This window comes from Meles meles, chromosome 14 (assembly GCF_922984935.1).
Source record: "Meles meles chromosome 14, mMelMel3.1 paternal haplotype, whole genome shotgun sequence".
NCBI lineage: Eukaryota > Metazoa > Chordata > Mammalia > Carnivora > Mustelidae > Meles > Meles meles.
The window spans coordinates 50487605-50515155 of record NC_060079.1 but is presented as its reverse complement, the minus strand read 5'-3'; the positions used below and the strand labels follow the sequence as shown (position 1 = coordinate 50515155).

At 37.1% G+C, this 27551-nt stretch overlaps 1 protein-coding gene across 1 annotated transcript in view; it reads left to right on the top strand.

Moving 5' to 3' along the window:
- Positions 1-2752: 2752 nt before the first annotated feature.
- DACH1 (dachshund family transcription factor 1) overlaps positions 2753-27551 on the top strand; it is a 428800-nt gene continuing 404001 nt past the window's right edge. The window contains exon 1 of the mRNA XM_045978290.1: positions 2753-4192. Within this exon, the coding sequence (XP_045834246.1) occupies positions 3366-4192 (827 nt within the window). The 5' untranslated portion in view covers positions 2753-3365. The remainder of the gene's footprint in view (positions 4193-27551) is intronic.

The window sequence follows — 27551 nt, the reverse complement described above, 5'->3', positions numbered from 1 at the left end:
GAACTGGTACAAGCTCAGCTTCAAACGACATCCTAGGAAAGAAATTAAAGACTTCTTAATTAGTGCAGCAATTAAGCTTTCTTGGTAGCATTTTAATCAGCACAGGCCCTATCAAAGGACAAACAGAACGATTTGCAGGTCTTTGAATTTTAAACAGTCTTATTGATTTCAGCACAATACGTCTTCACAAAACACAGGGAGAATTTTCTAATATCAGTTACAGTACTTTGAGTTTTGCTTATGCAAATTGAGTGCAGGTTGGAAAAGATGAGATGGAGGAAAAGGACCTGAAAAAGCCAGAGATGTAAAACAATAAACAAACAAGACAAAAGCTTTGAAAGCTCAAGATGCAGTGGAAAGAGTGAGAATTTGAAATCTCTGTGGAGTTGATTTATCTGCTGTTGTTAAATACTGTTTGTTTAATCATTGGTAACATTTCTCAGAAAAGAAAAAAAAGGGAAAGGAAAGAAAAAGAAAAAAGGAGAGAAAGAATCTTAAATCTTAAAATATTTGAGGTCTTTTTCCTTACTCATTTTAATTTGCATTATAAGCTTGTTCTAATCCCATTGTTTGATCAAAGGGGCAAGTGGTAGTTCCCAGAAAGGGTTGAGAGACCTGAGGTGGAGGGAGTGAGCTCCCCTTCAGGTGGAGGTAAATGCCCCAAGCCCTACCCAGGAACGGAGCCTGTGCTGGGAGGCGTAGGATTCCCTATAGAAAATTTGGAGTTTGCTTCGAAGCTGGGTGGGATTATGCCTTAGTCAGCTGTTATTAGTTCCTGCCTGTGGCTTCCGAATATGGCAGGTATTGGGTGAGTGGCGTTTTAAGGAAATGTGAGAAACGAGAATGGTAAGGGCAGATTTTCAGCACTTAATTCCAATTTTTTTTCCAATTTCTGGATCTGGAATTTAAAATGAGGAAACTATAGTTTATCATTTCAAACTATTTCAGAGTTTATTAAAGTTGTGCATGCAATTCCAAAATAAAATTAGTATTTCAGGGCTCAATGTCTTCTTCTCCTCCTCTCATTAGCATAGTAATTTGGCATTTTTAAAAAAGGTAGTATTTTCCAAAACATGTGTAAACACTTAATGTGGTGTGTTGATGTATGTGATATATATTGAATCCCTATTTTGGAGGACTGATAGGAGGAGTGAAAAAGTAATATAAATTATTTCTGAGTGTATTAAAATGCATTGGCCAACCAGGCCAAACAACTGGGTAAACTTAAGCTATCTTTGTAGAAGTTTATCTACTTTTTGGCAACAATCAATTTTCTGAATTCTTATTACTCTGAAAAGCCTCCTGATGTAATTGCTGGGCCCCAAAAGTTTAGCATCAACTTAGACAAATTAGTCAGTGGTGCCATATTTCTCTGTAGATATTTCCAGTAACTTCTGACACTAAACTTCAAAAAGTTTAGAGAATTAAAATGACAAAGAGAAATGTGATAATCGTTTCAGCACCCAAATGGCAGAATTTGATTGTGAATTTTCCCAACACGGCGAACCTGATGCTCATAGTTTACTTTTTAAATCTGCCCAATGCTAAAGCATTGTTTCTATATGGTGACATTAACAAACATGTGCAGGCAGGATTAAAGCCTAATTATTTAAGATTCCTAGAGATACAAACAGAGAACAAACTTGACCTATAGTCAAATCATATGTTGGCCAAGAATCCTTGAAAAAAATAGCTCCATGCAACAAGTTAGAAAGGGAAGAAAGAGAAGGAAAGAAGGCAAAGAGGAAGAGAGTCAGTCTAAACTCAGCCTAGTATTTTTAAGCACAGCTTAAAAATAGCACCCTTTCTGCCTTACAAGTCAACTAGTGAGCTTGTTTTGTTCTTTTCGTTATTTACAAAACACATTTGTACTGACAAATTAGGACTTTCCCCAAATACACTGGAACTTCTCAAATATGAAAGAAAATGTGCTATTCAGCTAACACACTGGCAATTAGCATTGGATCTTAAAGGATGTGAGGATTGTTGTTTTCTATGCAACACAGGTGAATTAATTACATAGTTTTAAGTAAGAAAAAAATCAGTGTTTTCTTGTTTTCCACTTTCTAAATCTTCCAGGATGTTCGATCCCCTTAAAATCTCTAGGTAAAATAAGCATTTCTGACCTGCCTTTGAGGTGAAAGTGAAGTTATTCTGAACGATCCACATCGTGGCAAGCATTTCTTTCCACAATCCATCAGGAAATAAGAAACTGAATACAGAGGATTCCATTATTCTTAAGTGATTTCAGACTGACTTTTCCCCCACAATTTGAAAGCTGTCCTGGAATTTTCACTATCTTTACGCTAACAAATCGCTAACAAATAATCTAATAAATAGAGTAAAACAATCAGATGCAGAAAACGTAGGCTTTGCTTACATGTGAATCTTCCTGAAAATAATTTCTTAATAATCATCAAGTGAGGGGATGTGTTTTCATTTATGTCTTATTGCAAAAATGAGCGGAGATGTATCCTAAATCCTTGAAGGAGAGCTCAGAACGCTCTGACTCCTCTTTTAAGTTGGCAGGCGATTGCTTAGAAGGTTTTGGAAAAAATTACGAGTCGTCGCGGACGAAATGGAATATTAGACATGCAATCTAACGGTAGTAGAAGAAGAGAAGTAGATCATCTCCCTCTCCTTTTCCGATCGCCACTTCTGTGTCCCCGGCTTTTCCTCCCGTCCCTCGCATAGTTTCTTCCTTATCCTCCCCCTCCCCTCCTTCTTTTCTCCCTCACTCGCTTGCCGTCTGCGTCTCGCGCTCTCGGAGTGTCTGCTCCGAGTTCCTGGTTGGATAATTTGGGTTAATACTAGTGAGTGAGGTTTTTGCGGCTTCAAAGGGTATTTCAAGTTTCCGGAGCTCCTCCCCTCTGCACCGTGTGACAACAACAACTCGTCCAGCCGGCAGCCTGCACTTTTCAGCTCATTTTCTCTCTGTCATTCCCCTCTCAATCTTTGATCAATGTACTTGCCAGGGAGAACCCAAGTCCTTCAAACCTCCTCCTTTTCACCTTCATCCTTAACTTTGTGCTAGAGCGGGACCCACACAACAACAGCCGACCCTCCCCGCCCCCGCCCCCCCCCAAACCAGCCCCCGATCCCAGCCCCCGGAGAGGACTCGCATTTCGACTTGCGGGACACTTTTGTGCGTTTCTCTCCAGAGCGCCTCTCGCGCTCGCCCCTCCTGCACTCGCTCTTTCTTACCCTCACCTCCTTTTTCCCCCCTTTCTCCTTCTCGCTCTCCCCTAGAGTTGTTGTTCTTGTTGCCCCCTAGCTCCTTCTCCCCCCTTTTCCCCCTTCCCCTCCCCGGGGTGTGTGGCAACTTTTCCCCTCGCTTCTTCTTCTGTTTCCCCTTATATGTGACCATGGCAGTGCCGGCGGCTTTGATCCCTCCGACCCAGCTGGTCCCCCCTCAACCCCCGATCTCCACGTCTGCTTCCTCCTCCGGCACCACCACCTCCACCTCCTCGGCGACCTCGTCTCCGGCTCCGTCCATCGGGCCCCCGGCGTCCTCAGGGCCAACTCTGTTCCGGCCGGAGCCCATCGCTTCGGCGGCGGCCACAGTCACCTCCACCGGCGGCGGCGGCGGCGGCGGCGGCGGCGCGGGCAACGGAGGCGGCGGCGGCGGCGGCGGCGGCAGCAACTGCAACCCCAGCCTGGCGACCGCGAGCAGCGGCGGCGGCGGCGGCGGCGGTGGCGGCGGCATTAGCGCTGGCGGCGGCGGCGCCTCCAGCACCCCCATCAACGCGAGCACCGGCAGCAGCAGCAGCAGCAGCAGCAGTAGCAGCAGTAGCAGCAGCAGCAGCAGCAGCAGCAGTAGTAGCAGCAGCAGCTGCGGCCCCCTCCCCGGGAAACCCGTGTACTCGACCCCGTCCCCAGTGGAAAACACCCCTCAGAATAATGAGTGCAAAATGGTGGATCTGAGGGGGGCCAAAGTGGCTTCCTTCACGGTGGAGGGCTGCGAGCTGATCTGCCTGCCCCAGGCTTTCGACCTGTTCCTGAAGCACTTGGTGGGGGGCTTGCACACGGTCTACACCAAGCTGAAGCGGCTGGAGATCACGCCGGTGGTGTGCAATGTGGAACAGGTTCGCATCCTGAGGGGACTGGGCGCCATCCAGCCCGGAGTGAACCGCTGCAAACTCATCTCCAGGAAGGACTTCGAGACCCTCTACAATGACTGCACCAACGCAAGGTAAAGAGCAGGGGGCAGCCCCGCCGCCCGCGGTCCCTTCCCTCCCGCCTCCTCACCCTTCCCTCGCTCCCTTCCTGGCGCCGCTTGCTCCGCGCGCCCGCGAGCCGCGCGCCCTGGAGAGCACAGCACGGCCCTCTCCTCCCTTTCCTCGAGGCTCGCCAGCTGCTCCCGACCTACTGAGAAGTTGGCACCTCACCCTGCCCAGATCTCGCTCTTCCGCCCGGTCCGCACCTTGCTCGCCGGGGCTCAGGGGCTTGGCCGCTGTGGGACGGGGGAACCCCAAGCCTCGGGGCGGAGGGGGTGGGAAGGAGGTGCTTTTCCAGGAGCCACGGCCCCCTTCCTGGGCCGCGCCAGCGTCTGGAGACCCCTCTCAGCCGCGGCTGCCGGAGTGTGTGCTCCTTCAAGCCGGGTTCCACCGCGAGCCCAGGGGCACCGGTGGGGTTGGTCGGCGGCGCCGAGCCGCGTCCCGGGGGCGGGGAGAGGTCGTGACCCTGACCGCAGGGTTGGGGAGCTGGAGTTCGCGCCCCGGGTGAGGGGCCGCAAGGAAGCCGCGGGAGTGGGCCCTTTCGGGGTCGGGAGGGGAAAGACCTCCGAGGCCAAGAGGCCCGGGGCAATCCCGAGGGACCCACAGCAAGCTCAGCCCCAAAGCCCTGAGGGGAAGCCCGCTGAGGGGAGGGGTCTGTGTGTGCGCGCACGTGTGCGTGTGTCCGCCTGTGAGCTTGTGCAAAGAAGATAAAGGGGTACGTTAGCCCCGGGGCAGATGCAGGGAACCGGCAGGTTACCTTCTGTAGGGGGACGTGACCGGGTGCCTGAGACTCTGGGAAGCTGAACTGGAGAGATGAGGAAAGAAGACTATAGCACACACTCTCTTTCTCGCTCTCCGAACTGGTTTTTTCTTTTTTTTTCTCCTACTTATTCTTCTCCCCCCCTCCCCCTTTTTTAAAGGTTAGTAGCTCATGCAATGAACAGGTGCAAGCTTTGCACTGGGATGTTCTGCAGACCTGGATGCCCTTTGCCGTGGCTACCACAGCCGGGCGAAGCGCGCGAACCCTGGAGGCGGGGGGACCCGGTGTCTGGCTGGACCGGTTTTATGCTAATGAACGATCACTGGGGGGGAGGATCTACCGAGAGGGGGCGGGAGTGGGGTAACTTGTCAGTTTCTCGGGGTGGAAGATCCTTCCACCCGCCTTAACAGTTCCGCCTCGTACCCCGTTCGAAGCAGAGGGAAAAGTTGAGAAGCCGGGAGAAACAGAGTAGGGAAAGTTGGATTCTAGAAGCGGGCGCGTGGGAACTGCGCGCAAAATTTGCGCAGACACTTCGGTACCCTACAAACAAGTTTTAAGACTGGGAGAAGGAACGGAGTTTTACTCTCTTGTGGTGTGTGTCCACTGGTAGTGCTAGGGAAACTGAGGTGGGAAGGAATGAGGGGTAGGAAGAGACCAGAAGGAAGCAGGGTGATAAGTCCCTGGCTGTTTCTTCCTTGGGAGACTTCTCACTAGTGCCCAGGGAAGGCTGTAGGACGGAAAAGGCTTCAACTCCAACCCTACAGATGACTTCTTCTGACCCAACCAGAAACTCTTTTCCTTGTTTGCCATTTTTTGCATGGGGGCATGGGTGTGGGTCTGGGTTTAGAATCTCCATTTCTATTATTTTTGGGCGAATGCTGAGAGCGTGCATGTGTGTAGGCGCGCGCACGTGCCCAAGAGTATGGACAGGTGGCAGTAAAGATTGAGGGGTAATCTTGATCACTAAACGTCATTTACTGAGATAATTGGAGTTCTTGGACGTCCAGACGATAAAATATTTGCCAACAATCTATTGTTAAAACTACTGGGATCAGGGCAGAAAATTGTTACAGAGTTATTATAAAGAATGCTAGTAGAAATTTGAAGCCAGTTCAGATATGATTGTTATAAAATTGTCTACCTATCCAGTAAATTGGGGAAGAGCTACTGTTTTTCTCTTTAGTAATCAAACCACTTTGCTCCTGAAATTTCTTTGTGTGTTTCTTACAGTACATACTGTACTTGATAATTAATGATCATTTCACATAACAAAAAAATTGCTAGAGAAAACTTCCTTCAATGACAGCAACGCTATAATCAACGTAAAGCAGGTAGTGTTACATCTCTTACAATTATTCCCTCGATTTTTTTTTCCTGAAATTTTTGCTTAGAGTTTGGAACTGAAGTCCTCACTATATGGTTGGAGAATATTCCTAAAAGTTATTAACAAAAATGTTTTAGTTAATTTCTTTTGCCCTGCAGTTAGCAATAGCTCTGGAGTTTAAACTTTCACAGAAAGATAAGTCCAATGGAACTGTTTTATCCCTTCAAAAATATTTCATCACTACTCTAATTATATGTCCATCACCTGGTCATAATACTTTACAATTTATTGTGTTATTCTAAAACTCAGTTTCAGGTTATTTTTAAGTTAAACGTAAGTTTGTTGATTTCCTCTTGCATTTTGATCAACTACAAGGCTTACTCAAACCTATACACATGCAAATACTGCAGTCATTAACCTTAGAAGATGTGTAATTGGAGATCTCTACCTAGGTTTTCTTAACTCTGACACTGACTAAAAAATGGAAAACTACCATTGAACTCTATCTCACCAAAACATGCTGTGTACATTGTAATATATTATTATTTTAATGATAATTACAAGTGTTACCGTCTTATTTCTTAACTTTGAAAGCAATACCTACAATATCTTTTATCTTGAATTTACAAAACTAAAATTCCTTTTTCCATTCAAGTCCAGTTTACACCTTTGCTGTTAAGATCCTTTTTCATTCACCTAGGTATATTGATTCCTTTCATTCTGGTTTCTTTCTCCTCTGGCTATTAAAGAGACTATCTGAAGGAATAATTTATGCAGAAGATAAGACAACTGAGCAGAAAGGCAAACTATATAAAATGCTATATACATAGTGTGCAAGAAACATCAAATATTAGCACTCTCATCTTTTCACAGAATATATATCTAATTCTGTATCTTAATAGCATTTAGATATCAGAGAATCTGAGAAGCCAAAATGACGTTAAGGAAAAAAAAGGTTCATAACTTGCTCAAAGTGGCTCAGTAAGTTGGTGACAAACCTTAGAGTGGATTTAATTTGCTTGAGGCTATTGCATCAGTATGCTATCGATAAAAACTAGAATAAATGTTGAAGCCATCTGTCGCTACCACGAGGAGATGAAACAGAGACTATCACCTGCTTGACAGTAAAGCTAAAAATAAGAGTCTGATAAATGAGAGAAAAATGTCAGGAAATATGTTTATAAAAGTTGTCAAAGGACAAAGTCTGATCTTGATCAGTTTCCTTCAATTATTATTTTTAAACTAAACATTAGTTACATGAACTTGGCTGGTCAACAGAGGTCACTTAATTAACTGGTAACCAGTAAACAACAACAACAAAAGAAAAGTAATTATGTACATGGACAAGTCTGTGTTTGTATGAGTCAGTAGCTTGTTTGTAGATTTGGGGTTAGGATTCAATTTTCTGTGAATTCAGGTAATAAAAAGTGACTCTGCTGTATTTTGTCATCTAAAATGTTTATTTTTTGAATATTGCCAGAAAGTGATTTTTGTCTCAGGATCTTTCAGACCAGATTTGGGTCTTATGTAGCCCTGGATTTGTGGAGTTTTTAACTTAAATAGATTCCAGTTAATTTCATTAGACATTTTATATGCATATAGATATATTCACAAACAGTATTCTTTTGTGTTAAAGTCAATACCATCCATAGACAGCAAACTGAAAGACTTTTTAAGTCTTTTTTTTTCTAGGAGTAATATATGGATGCAATTTTAATATAAGAAGTAAAAATATTTTCCAATTCTTGGTTTTATTTTTTGTCAGGACTTTTAATAAAGATGGCAAACTGAACCAGTCTATATTTATTGAACATTTCCCCCGTTACATGTTTTTCAATGGCACGGACTTCTGCACTTCTGCATTGGTAATAGAAAGTTTCAACACACATACAGATTCACTTCTAACAGATAATTACAATGCTTGGCACAGATAAATTAAAAATTATTTCAAATGAAGGGAGACTGTGCTTTTGAAGTTTTTGTATTACAGCCGATTAATGGCTCCTATAAAGTCTAATGTTTCATTTTATAACATTTCCTAAAGACTATGACGTAATTAGAAGAGTAGGGCCTAAAAATATGGAAAGTTTAAGTTTGGTTCCACCACTTATTTCTGAATACTTTTAAAAGGTTTGTCTATTACAGTTTAATAACTAATACATAAATAATATCTAAGACTATTCTAACCTAAGATTTACTTTGGTCTATCAGATTATATTGCATTCATACAAATTCTTGAATTATTTGGGTATTTTTCAAACCTGTTGTTTTTCTTGGAGTTAGTCTCCCATAATATATACAGCCATTATTGTAAAGAGTGCTCACAGTTATGACGATGGTTTACTTTCTGAACTGCACAGATGTCTAGTTAATGTTCTGAGATACTTATTTTGATTTGCACATAGGATATTTTATTTTGTGAAGCTGCAAATATTATGTAAAATAAACAGGCTATTTTGTTTCAGAGTTCCCTTCCTTACATAAATTTTTTGTATCCCATTTAATACAGAATTTGTAAATCTTCGTCTTATTAGTCCAAATCTGCTGTTATTTTTTGTTTAATCTACATTTCACGGAAGTTGCATATAAATTACTGAGGCCAATATTAGCCACTCTCCTTTTGCCTCAGTACCTCCCCCAACCTCCTGAGATGTGACACCCAATATTGATTAAAGTCTTGGCTGGATTTGAGCATAAATCACTCTGCTCTTTGGTGATTTACCATGTGTGATTCACCAGCATATGAAAACATAATATGCTTTATTGTTTCTCATTTGATGTTTTGTTTTTGGAATGTAAGTAGCATTTGTAAATTAACTTAATGTGCAACGAAGTAGTTGTTATTTTAGGAACAATTTGTGCTTTGACTATCAATTAGTATTATTTTATCTTTCTAAGTTATTTTGCTGAATTGTTTCATACAATTGCCTTTGTTAATCAGGTAAAATAATCATTTAAATTGCATTGTATTAGCAACATAGAACCCATGTATTGCAAAATACAATAAGAAATGCAACTCTCACAGGTCAGAAACTGTTTCCCTTTGAATCGTTGAAGAAATTAGTTTGAAGTAAGCCCTCTAAATAGGTACAGGTGAGTCTTCTAGATTTCACTAAGCATTTTGATTTTAAGGGTTTTGTTACTTGGTTCTAAAAAAAGTGAGAGCTGGGCTGAATTTTATCTTTTAAGAATTTCATTTTCATATTGTTTACAAAATGTCACATTTAGGTATAGGCCTTTAAAATGACAAGGGAATGTAAAAAAGTTGATATTAACTATTTGGGTATTTATATATGTAATGAAGGTAAAATTTTATCACTTTATGTTTGAATTGTTAAAAGATTAGAATGACCTTACCAGGTATCATCATGTGCCATTCTCTTAACTACTGAGTTACTGCATTGTGATTGGTCAGTTATGTATTTACATACGTGTGTGTGTGTGTGTGTGTGTGTGTGTGTATTATTGTTTAAATGTTACAACTTGAAAATTTTAGCTAAGAGTATATTAAAAATACATTTATATTGATATTTTTAGGCTTTGAGACTGCGTTAAGGGACCTCTTTTCCATTATATTTGTTATGCTCTATAGTTTATTTTTTAAGGAAGAAAACCCTGAGTTAAAAGCCCACCAAATGGGGCTCAGATAAGTGTTATAAAAGACTCTGATCTTCACATTTATGTGTTTCAAGCATAGCAGAGACTCTGTGAGCCCACATTGTGCTCAAATCCCTTTACTTTTCTTCTTCTCAATTTGTCTGAAGTGTTTCCAGTCAAAAGTAATTTTTTTGCTATAGTGACTGTCGTTTAAAGTAACTTTTAATTGTTGATACATGCTTTTTAGTATATGCCACAGTACAGAAATAACTTCAAATAGGGAAGTTAGTTTACCAAATTATTTCTTTGGAAAACAAGAATACCGAGATTAGTATATTTATATTTGGTCCAGTAATTAGTTATTATTAGATTAACTGTTGGGTCACTTTATTTTGATGTACCTACTTACTTTGCAAAGGTTTCTAAGACTTTTTAGAGTGTATGTATTATAGCTCATAATTAACTTTATATTTAAATGTACAAATAACTATGAACAGAATTTCTATCCATTCAGTATAAATTAGGCAATCAATCAATGAAATCTTATTATTTTTCAAAGTGATGATAGAATTAAAATTAGTTGACTAAAATAGCAGATAACTGTTAATTAATATATATGGAGTCATATATATATATATATATATATATAATCATATAAAGAATAATTTAAATCACTACTTGATCCAAAATCAGGGACCTTGAACCAAGTACACTTGAAATTTCTCCTGTATTCTGGCTTGGATTTACTTTATATGCTAAGAGGATTCTAATTCACCCATTTAAACAAATTCATCTGTAGATTTTTCTAAATTGCATATTGAAGTGGCCAATGACTGAATTTTGTTAAAGGTGTGGCCCTGTTGCTTTTTGATTCAAATTAGCTTGGAGCTTGTCCAGGATATCAAGCTGGGATTCTTTTACACATTTAAATGTACGTGACTTGAGTGAAAGTTGTCAAAGACAACTTACTAAACTGGAAAACTCACTATATCATTATTTAACTGTTCTTATAATTTTGTGCTTATAAGTGTATTGATGTGTCTAATACTATGCAGCACAGCAACACACTAAATAGCTACCTGCTTTAAAAAAAAGTTTTAGAGAGCGGTGATTTAAAAAGAAGACAGCTTAGCTGAAGCATCTAAAACATATTATTATATAAGATGAATATAATACCTGGAATGCATGGCATGTTTCTAGGAGGAAGTCAAAACTATTTACTATGATCTGAAGAACACAAATGCAATTTAATGTAAGGAGACATAATAATCCTGCAGTGGATTTTGAAAGTAGTATATGTTTGACCAAAAAAAAAAAGGATATGCTTTTCAGGCATGATTTTCACAAAGCAATAATGAAATAGGCAACTAAGTAAATTGGTTATTTCTGGTTAGTAACATTCAAGAATTGAGGAATGTTTCCTTTCCTTAGAATAAATGAATGGAGATGTAAACAAGGTATTAAAAAGTCACAGTGTAACTTATCTTTGAATTTATATACTATCAAATGTTTCTAAGTAATTAGATTGCTCTTCCGTCACATCAGGAAAAAATATTACTTTTCTTCAAGGACAAACAAAACATTCAGGAAAGTAAGAGTACTAGTTGAAAGAGAATTATTTTATGGATGGACAAAGTGAATTTGCAATAAATACTTGCTAATTCAATTTAAGGAATACCAGTCATTGCTTAAGGAAAGATAATGAAAATAAATCTCTAGAATATGTTAATCAAGAAATACTTTATTATATTCACATATGAAGCAGACATAGTATTTTGTTAAAATCTTAAACTGATTGTATTCTGAAGTTTTATTAATAGCAACAGTAAATGAACTGTATTATTCATAGCCTTATATTATGTATGAACAAAGCAAATCACTGAAGGTGTAACAAATCTTTGAACATATCACAGCTCTGTAGAAATATACTGTTATACCCAAAAGTGTTAATTCCCATTCTATATTTAAAATATCTTGGAAATAATACTTATTTTTTGAGTTAGGCAATTTGTAGTTTAATAAGGCCTTTGGATTTTGAATGAATAATTTAGAACACTTTTAATTGTCCTATTACCGGTCACACATTTTATACTAAGATAGATGTCCTTCTGTATGCAACAAGTGTAAAATTTTTATCAGTATTTTAGTTGTCTTTGTGGTGGATATCTTTTTTATATTAACCTAGCCCATTTGTAGCGTATGTTTTTATTCTTAAATAATTATAATACCTTTGTTAGAAAAGCTTTTACGTATATGTATATGTGTGTATGTATTCTCTCTTTCTCACACACACATGCTCATGCATGCACACGTGCACACACCCACACGTGCACACACACACATACACACACACAGACCTGTAGGATGTAGGGCCAGAGGACAACCACCTTACCAAATAATTGACTTTAATTTTGCTTTCCATAATTTCTTAAAATATAAAATAACACTAAAAAAGATTCTACTTTACTGAATGACAACAGAAAATATATTTTAAAATAATTTTAACACGAAAGAAGTAATTTATATTTAAGTATTTTAAAACATAATTATAAACAGTGCTACATGCTTATTAGGACAGTGATTAAAAACTTACTTTAATTTTCCTATACCTTTATGTTTATGATAACTATAATGTACTTTTAATTCTCTATGGAAAATATTTCTATCAGAGAATTATCTTACTTGAATGAAATAGATACTAAGCTATTAGGTACTAGAATCTGTACATTATGGAATAACAGTTAATGTGCTTGATGTCATTGCTCCATTTCTATTATTAGTTTATTTCATTGCCGCTTGCACTTTGGAGCAAGCATATTCTCTGAAATCAGTGGATAAATGATAGGAAAACAATTTCATAACTTAAAAAAATGATTGCTCTTCTAAAAGCTTTGCCATCAATGAGATGAGTTAGGAATGAGGTCAATAGGTTAATCTACAGGTCCACATAAGAAGATGTGTATTACCACTTCTTGCAGTGGACTGTAATTGTCTTTGAAAACACCTGGTAGAGGTCCAGTTAAATTGAAATCAATTACTTTCTCAATCATTCCATGGCATTTGTCAAGTCATTACATCATTGGTAAAAGTGCAGGAGTGCATGGATTATTATATTTTTTTGTAAAGTAGAAAAGAGGTTATAAAACAGTGACTACTTAAAAAATTCTGCCTCATCTAAAGCCTGTGAAATTAAAAAAAAAAAAACTTGCACGTAATAAATGCAAAATGACATTTGGTAAGAAGTTCGTCTTTGCATTTTGTTATCTAAAAACATATTCCATACCACTTTTTGCATTATCAGATTTCATATATATTTATAAGTAAGTAAAATGGTTTCAAAATATTTTGACTTGTGAGCTCTGACACCTTTATTCCTACCCTCCAAAAACCTTCTGACTGTGCGTATTGTAATCAAAGATGAATATATGTCTGCTGTTCACTTATTTTTTTTTTCTTTTCACCATTGATAGTACATGCAGATTTGAACTTGTAGCCAGCAACAGTGCTTCCATGCTTCAAATTGCCAAAAGACCCCCAGGGATAGAAACTTGACCTGCTTTTATGAAACCATAGAATTACATTTATACAAGTTACCCCATGGGAAAGGAATGAACTGATCCCAATTCAAACCTTAATATTGGAGGCTTCTGGGTCAAATTTGATTTTTCTTTCTGTTAACACCTGTTTGGCTACCAAATTTAGTAACTGTATATTCCTAGGAAATTTTAAAAATATCATTCATTCATAAGTGCTACTTCACAGGTAAGCCAAAGTGCCATAAAAATTTTACAGCTATTCAAGTTTTCACAAGGGATTAAGATGTTGCTTTTTAAAACAAAATATCTGCCTTTTAAATATACATTCTAGATATAGTTTAAACATAAATTTGCTTAATTAGACACTTATTTTGTATTTTTTATTAATTTCCCTCCACTAAAGAGTCAGTCCAAGTAGGGGAGAAAACTTTGTTAGGGACTTGTTCCCTGTGGTAACATTTCAGAATAAGGATTTTCAATTGATATATTTAATTTTCTTAGACTCATATTTTAAGAGGTTATATTCCATATTTTATTTTTTTGTTGGACTATATGATGGGGTTTCCAGAAAGCTGCTTTTGCCACTAATGCTAACAAATGAAGGTGGTCAGTGATAAATTGGATACATAAAAGCTATATCTGTTTTAGTTGGATGTACTTTAGTGATGTGGATGGGCCCAAGCTGAAAAACTTAAGTTAATCCTGTGTTCAAAATAAAGAGGAATTTAGATGTGTAATAGTTTGCTTAATCTCTATGATATGACAATGCTATATCACATTTATACAAATGGATAATGAATATAAATGGGTAGGTTTATAATATCTCTTTGCTTATAACTGATGGTATTAAATGACCATCATTTAGACTACAGATATACTTTTCCACATAGAATGACTTGTTCTCTTTCTTATGTACATAAAAACACTTTTTAAAAGGTAAAGCAGCACACATACATTTGTACCCCTACTCAAATATCTGCTGTTAAAATTATGATGATTGAATAATTCACAATAGGATTTTAGAACCAAGGTTAGCATGTTCCTTTCCCAATTCAAATTAAAAAGAATTTTAAGGACTTTTTACTTCCTTTTTCACTTAACATTGATAAAACCATTTGGATGATTGGTTATTTTCCTGCAAGAACCAAACATAAAAATTCCTAGTAAGAATGCTTACAACAAATCAGTTCTTAGCATAGAGAAAAAAACCTTGAAATCTCCAATGGAAAAGTATACTACTTGCCTTACTATCATAAGTCATGATTATCAAGGAGAAAATATTTAGAGTTTTAAACTTACACTGTTTTTTTCTTTTCTACTGGCTGTTATGTTGCAAAAAAACTTGCTTTCACAAGCTAACATTTTTCTGCATTGTCTTGACACATGAATGAAGCTGAAAAATTAAATCAATTATTTGGATGTTCCCTAAGATCACTTTGATGCCACATTTATAAAATATCAACATGTGATTTAATATTTAATTTGGAAATTTGACCCAACTAGTTTGATGATGATTTAACATGGCTCTTGCTCTTCACTTTCCCTTACTGTGATAAAAGGAAGGGAAGGAGGTAGATCACATGACCCAAGTACATTATGCTGTTCTTACAAAGAATCTAGTTCAGGAGAGGCAACCTATTCTGACTTTTGTAATGATCATTATATGAAGTTTCTATGACCTTTTCTGTCTTCCAGTGGCACTTTGCTGCTCTATTTCCAATAGTGATTGATGGTATACCACATGAACTGCAAAACAAAGCAAAACAAAACAATTAGCCTTAAAAAATCTTGCTATAATATGCGTGAGAGATGGAACTTTTATATTTTAGATAATTCTTTATGAGTGGAGTAATCCTTAATATTGGTACAAGTTTCTATGTCATACTGAATATAGGAAGCCTTCCAACACTAAAGAAAATTACATCTTCTTAAATATCTTTGTCATCTAAATTATCCACATAAAAATCCTGTTACTTTTTTTTAGAAACTCTAGTGAAATTGTGCATGAAAATATAAACACTTATCATGAAATTTACCTATTAACATCTAGCCAAAAAACAGAATAAACTGGGGGTTTGAGCTGTTGAGATTCAGATCAGATTCCCCAATTTCAGCAATATGAAAATATAATATTTTAAGATGTATTTTGTTCCAAGTTTAGGAAATAAAATTTAAAATGGTATATTTGATCCTGAGTAACTTCTTAGCTCTTTCTTTTGGGGAGTAGGTTAAATAAGGGTCCATGACAGGGATGCTGTTTGTTTTTCACAAAAGTTGTTTGTGATTTCAGGTACTCTTGGGAAATCTCTTGATCAGATTCACATCTGTTCCTGTCAAAGTGGGTGCTAAGATACCGGTCACCCAGCAACCATGTCCAAGAGGGAATTGGGCCGATAATAACTTCAAAAAGGAATGACAGATGCTAGATTAGGATGAAAGACAAAACGCATGAAAAATGAGCTTGTTAGAATCAAAAATTTGTTCAAGCACCTTTATGCAAATTAAATGAATATTGAATATTTGCATGCAGTAATTTCTACTTTTTCATTTGATTGAAAAGAAAAGAATAGTGCATTTAAACTCACAAATGTGATTTCTTTCTTTTGCACTCATCAACATACAAAGCCAAATCTCTTTAAAAAATCAGATTAGCCACCTGGGTTCTTATATCTGTGCTAAGTATGTTACAGTGTTTTTCTTATAACAATGGTACTCTTTGGGACAACTTAGTTTATCTAATTGTTTTCATAATAAACAGTCTTGTGTGAATTAAGATTATTTTAGATGAATATAAATCCATTTCTTGAGAAAGCTTTTTAAAAGTAACCTTATCCTATTGTCCTTGAAATTGGTTAATGTACATTAATAAAAGATCACTCAAGATGAGTTCACACCAAAAGCACAGGCTTCTCATTGACTGGTTAAATAACAACGCATTAAAGTCAAGCAGGGTAGCATCCATGAAATGAAAAGTAGACAGAAATATCTTTCAACGTTTAAGATGCTTTTTGATACGTTACTAGTTTTTCTATTGAATTGTTCACATACTAATCAGAATTTAGAAGGGCCTGATAAAGTGTAGTGATTGAGAGAGGTTTCTGAGTCTTGGTTTAGCAATGTCTAATGTGGTCACGTAGAGAAATTGATTTTCTTCAGAAATTAATTAATTTTTCATATCGCCCTAAGCTGCAGTTAAAAAGAGTGCATACTTGTCTGTTTTTTCCAGAAATATTGCCTAATCATATTAATACCATTGCCCCAAGGATGAAAAGATAATTGTACAAATGCATTTGGAAATATGTATCACTGAGTATTTATGATTAAATTATGCAAATGACCCAGCTCTCATCCTTTCCAGACCCAGATTGTCTAATTAGGATTGATATGCTGAATAGATGTTCCAGAATTTGAATACAAGCATGTCCAAGGAGCAGAAAATTGGAAATGACAAGGCTGAAATCCAAAGAAAAGTGTCTTTCGTTTCTATACTTTGTTAATGTGCTGTTAGCAGTTGAAGGTTTTTTTCGGTCCCTTTGGCTATTTTGTGACTCATATGTCCTATTAGAAACAAGTATGCAAAAATGAATTGAACTTCAGCAAATAGCGTTTCATTTCTACTTGGTGCTTATTTAAAAATAATAATCTCCTGGCCATTCAAAGAGAACATCACTGTTAAGTTGCTTCCAACAATGGAAACTTGTCCTTAATTGAGTGACTTTTTTTCAAAAACTTCCGCCTTAGTTGGTATCATAACTTTATTTCAAAGCTTGCTCTCCAAACTTAGCAGTATACAAACCAAGGCGGTATTTTCCAGGATAAGCTTTCTTGAATCCATGGTCCACTCATTTATTTATTTGTTTACTTAAATACCTATCTTTTTTTATATTGGGAGAAAATTGTTGAAGCAACAGTTCTGATTATGGGGGGAAAAAAAAGCAGCACTTTACACATAACAATGTTTGAATTTGAGGTCCTCAGCAGGCTTTCTCCCTCATTGATTACATTCATTCATCTTAGATGGAGGGGTGGCCTTGCGGGGCTAGGAAGGGACTGAACTGTCAGGGCTCCGGCTTTTGTTAAGCAGCGGGTAGTCACTGCCTCTGAACTGGCCTGGCTCCTGCTTTCCATCTGCAAGATGATGGATTGCTATGTTTAATACATTTCAGCTTTTGTCTGTCATAGTGTGGACAGACAGTACTATCAGTGATTTCAACAGCGATTAGGGAACCTTTTCAAACCACTCCTATTGGCCAGACAGCTTCCAGGAGTGTCTGATGAAATGCACTCATTGGCACTCTCACCGTGTAAAATGTGTACCTTAACGAGGCAGAGGCACTCACTGTTTAAACCCATGCAGAACCCACAGAGAATTTCACTAGATTACATATCTGTTTCAGAAAAGAATTACAGGAGACAATATTGTAAGAACATTTTGGGTCTCCAGCTAAAATATTCATCCAAGTGGTCCCAAGTTAGAATAAATTTGAACTCTTTAAATAGTTACAACACGTGCTTAAATGGCAAGACTGTATCCCGTAGACCATGATGTCACTGGTTATCCCCATCAATATTGAGCTGCTTAGCTATATTGGGAGGGTAGAATGTGAGGACTGTGTAAAAGCAGTAAGGCATGACATGGCATGTGCTATGCTGGGATTTGTTGAGCTGTGGGTGCTTTGTGGCTCACAAGTCCAGAGAGTGAATGATTTCAACAACCAGAAAGCCACTATGTACCAGCTCAGTATTTTCCCTTGAGGGTGTTACTCTATTTATAAAACTGGTGCTAACAAAATACAATTAATTAAAGGAAAAGAAAATATTCTGTTAAGTCATTAATAACATAAACAAGGTTCTATTTGGAGAATGGGATTTGTATCTGAATAAAATGAATTTTACTAATTGTCTTATAGCATGATAAAGGTAATTAATTTATAATGTACATTTTTAAATGTATTATAAACATGGAGTTTTAATTCTCTCAATAAGTAGGTAATTATCAAATACTAATCCAGCCAAAGTTTTGAAACAAAAATCCATATCAAGAGAAGCCACTTGCTTTCAACTCATCTCTTTTAATAGGGAAGATGAAAGAAAAAGTTCTGGTAGGTAATAGCAAAGATCCAAAGAAAAAAGAACTCCAGATCCCAGACTATATTTTCCTTTACTGACATGGTTCTTATGCTACAAAAATTTCGCCTGAGATCCCTCCAGTAAAGGTTTCTGGCTTTGAATATGTGATTACAAATATGCAAACACACACATCACACCACAAATACACACATACACAAACACCATATTTCTTTCGAACAAGTTCAAGAGCTAAATGTGCTGGCATTTTAGCATTGCTGATTTAGTAATAAGGACAGGTGGTGCTCTACCTCCTGGGAGAGTTATAAAAACATTCCTATATTTTGCAAATTATTTTGTTCTTTGTTTTATTTTAAGCCCTGTTTTATTGAAACAGTGTTCAGCTTAAAAAATGTACGTTCATTCAGCATATTCTAAAGGAGTCATTTGTCAGAGTTAATCAAAGGTAGAGTTCATGGTATGCTTTTGTACAGAAATTACATCACTGGGCTTAAGTAAATCTGGATTTCTTAATCAAAGCTATTCACAATTTATATAGCACATATGTGGTGAAATAATGTACTACCTCTCAACATTTTTTGTACTGCATAATCGTGCTAATGTATGGCTGTCAAATCTTCAACTGTAGAGTATTGCACGTTCATTTACTGCATCCATAGTGTGGGTGGGGGGCAGGCAGGGAAGTGGCAGAATGCTTATTCTTTTAGAGAGAGAAGAGGTGTAGGGGGCAGCTATTATCCTATGAAATCACTGTGATGTGCAGCATCTCTATTAAGTCAAAGGCAAATGCATGGTTGAGGCTACTAGAGTTAAGATTGCTGGATCTGAGCTCTCGGCAGCAGAATGAATGGAAGGAAACCGAGGTGTCCAGTCAATATTCTGTTCTAAAGTAGAACTGATTCATGGAATGGCGCTACCTTAACTATTTGATCATCAATTTTAAGGAGGTCAGTAGAGACTTAGACAAAGGACCTGGCCGGGGGGATAGACTTTAGAGAGAGGAAAGGAATTCTTGTACCGTATATAACCTATAGACATTTCCTCCAAAATATATTATAGAAAATATAACTGTTCGTAAATTTACATGTGTATTTTACCCATAGGTAAATCTTTGGGGGCTATTCAGAATTGGATCTTGTGTAACACTGAGACTATAATTGTGTGTGTGGGGGGTGTGCGTGTGTGCACGCGGGAATCTCCATGTGTACACGATAGGTTGCCAACCCTTGTTATGCACATTGTTGGTCTTATGTTTAATTAAACACCATAATTACAAGGTAATACAAGTCATTCGTCTTACTGTGGTTAAATAAAGAAACAAAAACATGTGCTAGAAATGAAATGAATGAGTTTCTCATGAAGCTAAATGAACAAGTTTGCTGTCTACAAATGTCTCGGAGTGAAAGGAGTATTAGAATTCCCTTTAATCTGTCCTTCCATCTCTAGTCATGGTGTGAACTCACTGGCTTCTGCATGTGTGCACAGCAGCCTTGCTCTTAGCTCTTGTTGTTTGGTAGATCCATAGACTGGGGGAAGTAAAGAGTGAGGCCAGCAGGTTCAACTTCTTATTTCTCTGTAGCTTCCTATAATGATTCTACCTCTAATGAGGTGAATTACTACTGCATGAAAAAGGAGAAAAAAGGGTTTTGGCCATCTTAGCTAATAAATCACATTGACTGCATGGCTGATCAGATCAATTGTGCATAAATCAGTGCCTTAAAGAGTCTTAAACTAAGATTCTACCAAAGACCAATTGATCTACTGGCTTGTGTAATGGCATGGTCTCTTGCCCATAGCAAACTGAACAGGAGTCCACAATATTGAGACTGTTAATACGCTGTCAAATGTTGAAATGAATGTTTTCAGAGCTCAGTGGCATGGCGGTGACAAGTAAAACAGTTGTGACTGTGTTGAGTCAACTGACAGATACGTTTTTGTCTTCTCTAGTTCACTTTTGTTCATTAGGTTAGCAAAAAAAGATTAATTCTTGAGACATACGTGAAAATTCAGCTGTGAAGTCTTTATTAACAAACATAATTTGGGAGAACTGTTTCTCCACAAAAATATTTTAATATTATTTCCAAAAGAAAGCATGAATATCCAAGAGAAGTATTTCATGACCACAATAGTTGTAGATTTGAGATTTGCTCATCTATAGACAACTTGGAGTCAGGAGAACAATCAGGAAACTTGATTTCAATTTCTGGTGATATCAGTTACTTGCAGGGAGATGTTGGATTAGTCAGCTGGAACCTCCATATTGTCAAATGCAAAATAGGGGTAATGAAGATAACTTTTCTATTTATTTCAAAAGAAGGTTGTGAGAATAGAAATGTGGTAATAGTTATTTGAAAGCACTTCAAAAATGGTAAGGTACTTTTTAAGAGTTGTTATCTCTTCAGAATTCTCAATTACATTTTTTATTGAGATATAATCTACGTATAACGTCCTATAAGTTTAAAGTGCACAATTATCTACTTCAAAGTTGCTAAGATACTAGATCTTAAATGTTCTCACCCAATTATGTTTTTAAACTCCTTTTTACCAGAACAGCTTACAAAAGTATAAAGAAAAATCCTGCTTTGGTTCTTGCTATCACACTTTTCACCTCTTTTTAAGGAAGTAGCAGTGAAGTCATAACAATTCAAACAAAGAATTTTTGAATTTTGAAAAAGTACAAAGTTTTTTTGTAATATAATATTTATTAAAATTTTATTGGCATTGACTTTCAAATAATAGTTAACATGGTTAAATCTTTAAAAGCAAGAAAAGACAAAATACAGTCATAGCATCTGAAAGGATAACTTACCTTATTCTGCAGATAATGAGATTCAACATCTCTAATAACTGCCATGCAATTCTCTGAGAAAGCAGAGATTCCAAAGGAGTTTATATCATTTTTGTTGTTGTTGTTGTTCTTTCCTCTTCCCTTATGCCAAAGCAGGTACTGTTGAAACTTTGATTTCTTTTCAGCTTGGCTAGAGCATTCTAATATAGTTAAGTCGCTAGGATTTTCTTAAACCAAATGTATAATTTATAATTACTCTTTACCAAACATCTCAAAATTCCCCAAATGATTATGTTCTCTAGTCACCTGTTTTGAAAATAAATTTGGGATAGACATTCAAGCACCTTAACATAAAATTTGGTGTCTGCCAAGTTTTTGTGAACTCATCAATATAATATAATGTTCCCTATTTCAGAATACTATTGTTCTGCTTTTGTTTGTAGATTTATGACAATATCTTGACATTTTTGTAAATTATGTAACAGACATTGTTTCTCCCTTGTTATATTGTGAAATTTAGTAGGTTGTCGAAATTGGATCTGATTGATTTTCTCCTTGGCATTTGTCTACAAAAGCATTTCATGTCTAAAATTCACGAAGGAGGAAAAATCCAGGTGGATTTGTTTTGCTGCATTTTTCCTTTATGTAGCCAAAGTTTTAAAATATTTGTGATCAATTGTTAACAGTTTTAAATATTGCTATAGAGGTTTTTGCTGATAGAGGATGGTCTGGCTATTTCTTGAACTCTTTAATTAACTTAAAAATTTGAGTAAGCTTAATTTCTGGTGAGTAATAATTACCTCCCTGGGATTATTTTAGAGGATTATGTTGCATCTATTGTTGTTAAAACTTTCAGGTATTTTTCTGGCATAGAGTAGACACTCATTGTAAGTGTAATTGGCTTTTTAAGAGAATTTTTGTTTGCATATTACTGAATTATAATAAAATATTATATTCTTAATTTTAGAGCATTTTGATTTTGATCAAGAAATTAAAGCATGAACAGAAATGTTTCAGATTTTTATGTAGAAATAAAAAATAACAAAATAAAAGTATAGTTAACATTAGTTCTTAAATATAGTAAGAGGTATCTTTACTTCCACAACGTATCCCATGTTCTCATAGTACATAAAGCACATGCATTTAAACTTTGTATATGTTACACACATAATTTCATAAGATTGAGATTTTTTCTTTATGTCAATTATTAATTAATGTTTATCAGATTAATTATGAAAGGTCGCCAAATACATAATTTTTGAAGTACCTAAAATTCTAATTGAGTGGCCAGACTGAAAATAAGAGTATATACATCTGCTGTTCAAAAACACCACCAATGACAAGAATTATTGCTACCATTATTTGCGATTATTATTTGTTAGAGATAGGTGTGTTCAGCATGATTTCTCTTTCTGTTCCACTCCCTAGAGCAGCCAGAAGAGGCAGGTTCTATCTGGTTTTAAAGAATGATAAGAGCACTACGGATCAGAATAGTTAATTAATTTGCTCATGCTTACACAGCTCGTACATAGCAATTGAAGGGAATAGAAGTGAACAATTTAATTATAGAACTTTATTTTCTGTGTTATGTTTTTTATCCAAATAATAGCTAGCCGATGACTTTAGTGTAGATTATATTTGAAGATTACAGATTATTTGGAAAAAAAAGTGCTAATACACATTTCTTAAAAATATTCAAGTCGTATGAGTGTCTTCCTGTGTTAGTAGCAATTTAACAATATTCTAGGAAAACTTTAAAATTGTTTATAATTCTAAGACTTATAGAAACATTTTTACATTGAAGATGTAGAACAAGCCAGTCATAATTTATTTCTTCACGAGAAATGAAGAAGTGACATTAAGTTTTATATCCATTAACATTGTAGATTAATTCTCATCATCTCTTTAAGATCTAGAAACCTATTGTATGCTCTTCCAAGTACAAAAGTATATTCTCTTACTCCCTTTTTATTTCTCCAATATCATCACAACGTATTTTTAAAATTCTTAAGTTCATTATCATCAAAGGGAAACTTACAAAATAACAAGCTATGTAGTAAGGTCAAATTTTACTCATAAGATAAAATTTAAAACAATTGCAGTATTAATTTATTAAACTAATTCATGCCTTCAGACCAATGGTTATGGGTGGGGAGAAAGAAATATGTAAGAATAATTGGGTTATAATCTGTTTTAATTCCAGTCCTTTCCTGACAGAGTCTTATTCACTCTCTGTGCCTGTTTTACAGTCCCACTGAGTACGATTGTCAGAGTAAGCCAGTCTTATTACTTAAAGGTAATCATTCCTAGTAGTTACAAATAGGTTATTTTAGAAACTGGAAATGCATTCATCTGGGCGAATAGTTGGGATTTAAACTTTAGTTGTGTAACACAAAGCCTACCATTGGCAGAGTTTTACCAATAACTTCCTGGTTTTAACTGGAAAGTAGCCGTGGAAAGTTTGGGGTTCGGTCAGTTTTCCTTCACATGTGTTTTGGAATAAGCTTCATCATCCCATCTCAATTACCCACCTGGATGCCTTCCTCTGTCCAGGTAGTTTGCTATTCTTTTTGATCCTCAGATCTTTAATTTTTTTTTTCCTCAGCATTAAAGGTACTTTGATATTTTGGCGTCCTCACACTACATATGAAGAACTTGCTGTTTATCAGATTGGCATATTTCTGTGATGTGCAAATTCCTTGGTAGGCTGGGTACGTGCGTCACTTGGCTCGTTTTTATTTATTCACTTTAATCAAGTGTGGGAAATAATGTTTTTTTAATCAGGTAATTATTATGTGTGGAAAGTGATGGAACTCTTATTCTAGGATATCTACCATTAAGGTAAGGAATTAATTGTGGTAGAACTAAATATGTTGAATTTTTCTGTTAATGTTTAGTGTCCCATCAGAGTCTTGCATGTTGAAAAATTGCATAGATTGAGACAAAAGGGTGTCACTTATCACTAATTCGGGCGAGAAGGTATATAGTGTTTATATATAATATTTAGCAGTGATTCCTGTGTTTTTAATGGTTGTTTGCTGAATTACATCAACCGTGTGTTGAAAACGTGGCATATGCCTTGATGGTTCTAAAGATTCGCAGAGTTCATCAGTGGACTAATTACGGTGCCTTTCATTTGCCACCTTTCTACCCCTGCCTTGGTTGCCTGTCCAGGATGATTTGAATGAAGTCATTTCAAACTAACAATGTTATGTGAAATAAGTAAATTCATGGAAAATCTCAGTAGTTCTGCTTTAAAACGATAATTTAGGGGCACGTGGGTGGTGCAGTCTGTTAAGTATCTGACTCTTGGTTTTGACTCAGGTCATGATCTCAGGGTCATGGGATTGATCCCCAGGTCTGAGTTCATGCTCAGCGCAAAGTCTGCTTAAGATTCTCTGTCTCTCTCCCTTTCCCCTCCCTCCCCCAATAAGTAAATAAATAAGTCCTTTTTAAAAAATGATAATTTTAAGCACATCCAAACCACTCCGTTTTAAATTTTATTTGTTCATGATTTTGGGAGTGTCAAACCTACTTCTTCCTTTGTAACTTTTAGCGCTAAGATTCAGGTGAGGAGGGGCCCCTGGGTGGCTCAGTAGGTTAAAGCCTCTCCCTTCAGCTCCAGTCATGATCCCAGGGTCCTGGGATTCTCTGCTCATAGGGGAGCCTGCTTCCCTCTCTCTCTCTGCCTGCCTCTCTGCCTACTTGTGATCTCTGTCTGTCAAATAAATAAATAAAATCTTAAAAAAAAAAAGATTCAGGTGAGGGACTTTTCTGTGAAAAGACAAGGATGTGCTGAAGAAAACAGTCCCATTTTCACTTCCTCTAGAGACTCTTGTTTTAAAGATCTAGCTTTGTCCTTTTTCTCCTATGAAGTTTGATTCTTTGCATTTATGACTTCCCTAGGGCAGCTGTCATACTGCTTTGCAAACATTATGCCCCTTTAAATCTTTATAAGGAATAACTGTATCAGGTTTAAGCAATGCACAGAGCTGCCTGTCCCTTCACAACACAGGTACCTTTCCAAATGACTCCAATACAATGCATGGCCCACGCACTTTTTCTTTGGTTCAATATGCTATCTCATCCAGGAGCACTGCAATTGGGTGTTGGTATACGGTATATTGAAACTGAACTTTACCTTCATTGGTATGTGTCTAATGAATAAAGCTTTCTTTAAAAAATATAAATTTGGGGGCATCTGGGTGGCTCAGTAGGTTAAGCCTCTGCCTTTGGCTCAGGCCATGATCTCAGGGTCCTGGAATAGAGCCCCACATCAGGATCTCTGTTGGGCAGGGAGCCTGCTCCCCCCCCCCCCCCCCCACTGCCTGCTTCTTTGCCTGCTTGTGATCTCTCTCTGTCAAATAAATGAATAAAATCTTTGAAGAAAAAAAAAAAAGTAAATTTCACTGTAGTGTGGCAAATTCGGAATTTAGAGTACTGTTGTTTTTTCGAAATAGAACAGAGTCCTAGAAGCATCATGCCTATACTTTAAATCAATTTCAGGTAATGTAGGACAATTAAAAAGGAGCCATACACATTTTTTCATAGTATAGTAGTTTTAATATCGAAAGGATAGACATACTTCTAACCCACTAACTATGAAATGTTATTGAAAATTAAGAATCCCTTTAAATGTTATGTCCCATGTGAACACTTACCTTGTTAGCCAGTGTTCTAACAAGACATCCCAGAAGTCCTCCACAAGTCAGAATAGATAGCTTTTGACTGGGAGATCACTTTTCAGCCTGTTATCAACCATACTGAGCAGACTGAAGGAGAAATACTTTAAAATTTAACTCTGAATAATGGGTGAGTATATCCAAGTATCTCCTGTTCTGTATTGTTGTGTTTTTTTTTTTTTCTCATCTCCACCAACAATTCCTCATAATCTTTCAATTCTTTATCATCTTACTTCCAAGTCTCATTGGAATTCATGCTCTCCTTCTACTTCTTACTTGACTCCACTATCAGCGTCCTCCACGTAATTTGCACCATGGGGTGGTTTTTCCTTTTCTGTTATCAGTATTATTTTTTGTGCACTTCAGAAACTAACTTGAACACATTTCTTATTTCATGTAATCCTCATAACAGTCCTATTTCCCATTTACAGAAGAAGGCGCTGAGTTACAGAGACGTTAAATAAATCATCCAAGGCAATGGTGTTTAATGGAGTTGACCTCAGAACCCACCCTCTTTACACCTCCCCTGCACTCCTACCCTGGGACAGGTGCAAAAACCCACTTGAGCTTCAGTTTTCTTACTTGCCAGTGAAGGAGCCTAACACCTACACAGCAAGATGAGGATTTAAGGAGAGGAGATCAACAAAGGAAAGTTAGGGGCACCTGGGTAGCTCAGTCAGTTTAGCATCTGCCTTTGGCTCAGTCATGATCCAGGGGTTCTGGGGTGGAGCCCCTCGTCAGGCTCCCTGTTCAGCAGAGAGTCTGCTTTTCTCTCTCCCTCTGCCTCTCCCCACTGCTTGTGTTCTCAATTGCTCTCTCTAATGAATTAATTAAAAATCTTTAAAAAAAAAGGGGGGTGCCGGGGTGGCTCAGTGGGTGAAAGCCTCTGCCTTCTGCTCAGGTCATGATCCCAGGGTCCTGGGATCAAACCCTATGTCCGGCTCTCTGCTCAGTAGGGAGCCTGCTTCCCTTTCTCTCTCTGCCTGCCTCTCGGCCTACCTGTGATCTCTGTTAGATAAGTGAATGAAATCTTTAAGAAAAAAAAAATGTTAAAAAAAAAAAAAAAGAAAGTAAAATGTCCTAGAAATCACAAACTATATAGAGGTTTGGTAGGAATTCAATAAAAATCCTGTACCATTTTCCTTTTCCCTGTGTTCCAGGTTGTACTTGAGAAAGAGAAGTCAAGAATTAACACCTACTGTTAGTCAGTAGAAAAACCATGCTGTCCAGCTTGCGACCATAGATTGGTTTCCCATTCCTGAACATTTCAGTCCTACTCAGTAGCAATACTTGTTTGTCTCTGATGTCACAAACAGATGTGTTTGTTTAAGTGAGACAACCACCGTCCAGAGCAGACCCCAGGCTGGCGGCTGTAACTAAATTTAATTTTCACCCACATTTCACAGCTTATTCAGGGTGAGAAGTGCTTTTGTTGAAGCATCCTTCCAATGGACTAAGAAAAATGTCATATAAATATCCTGTCACTGACCGAGAGCTTAAGCTTTTGGGTTTTGCTAGAGATAAAATTAGAGAAGAAATGGCTTCCTCACTAGAAAACA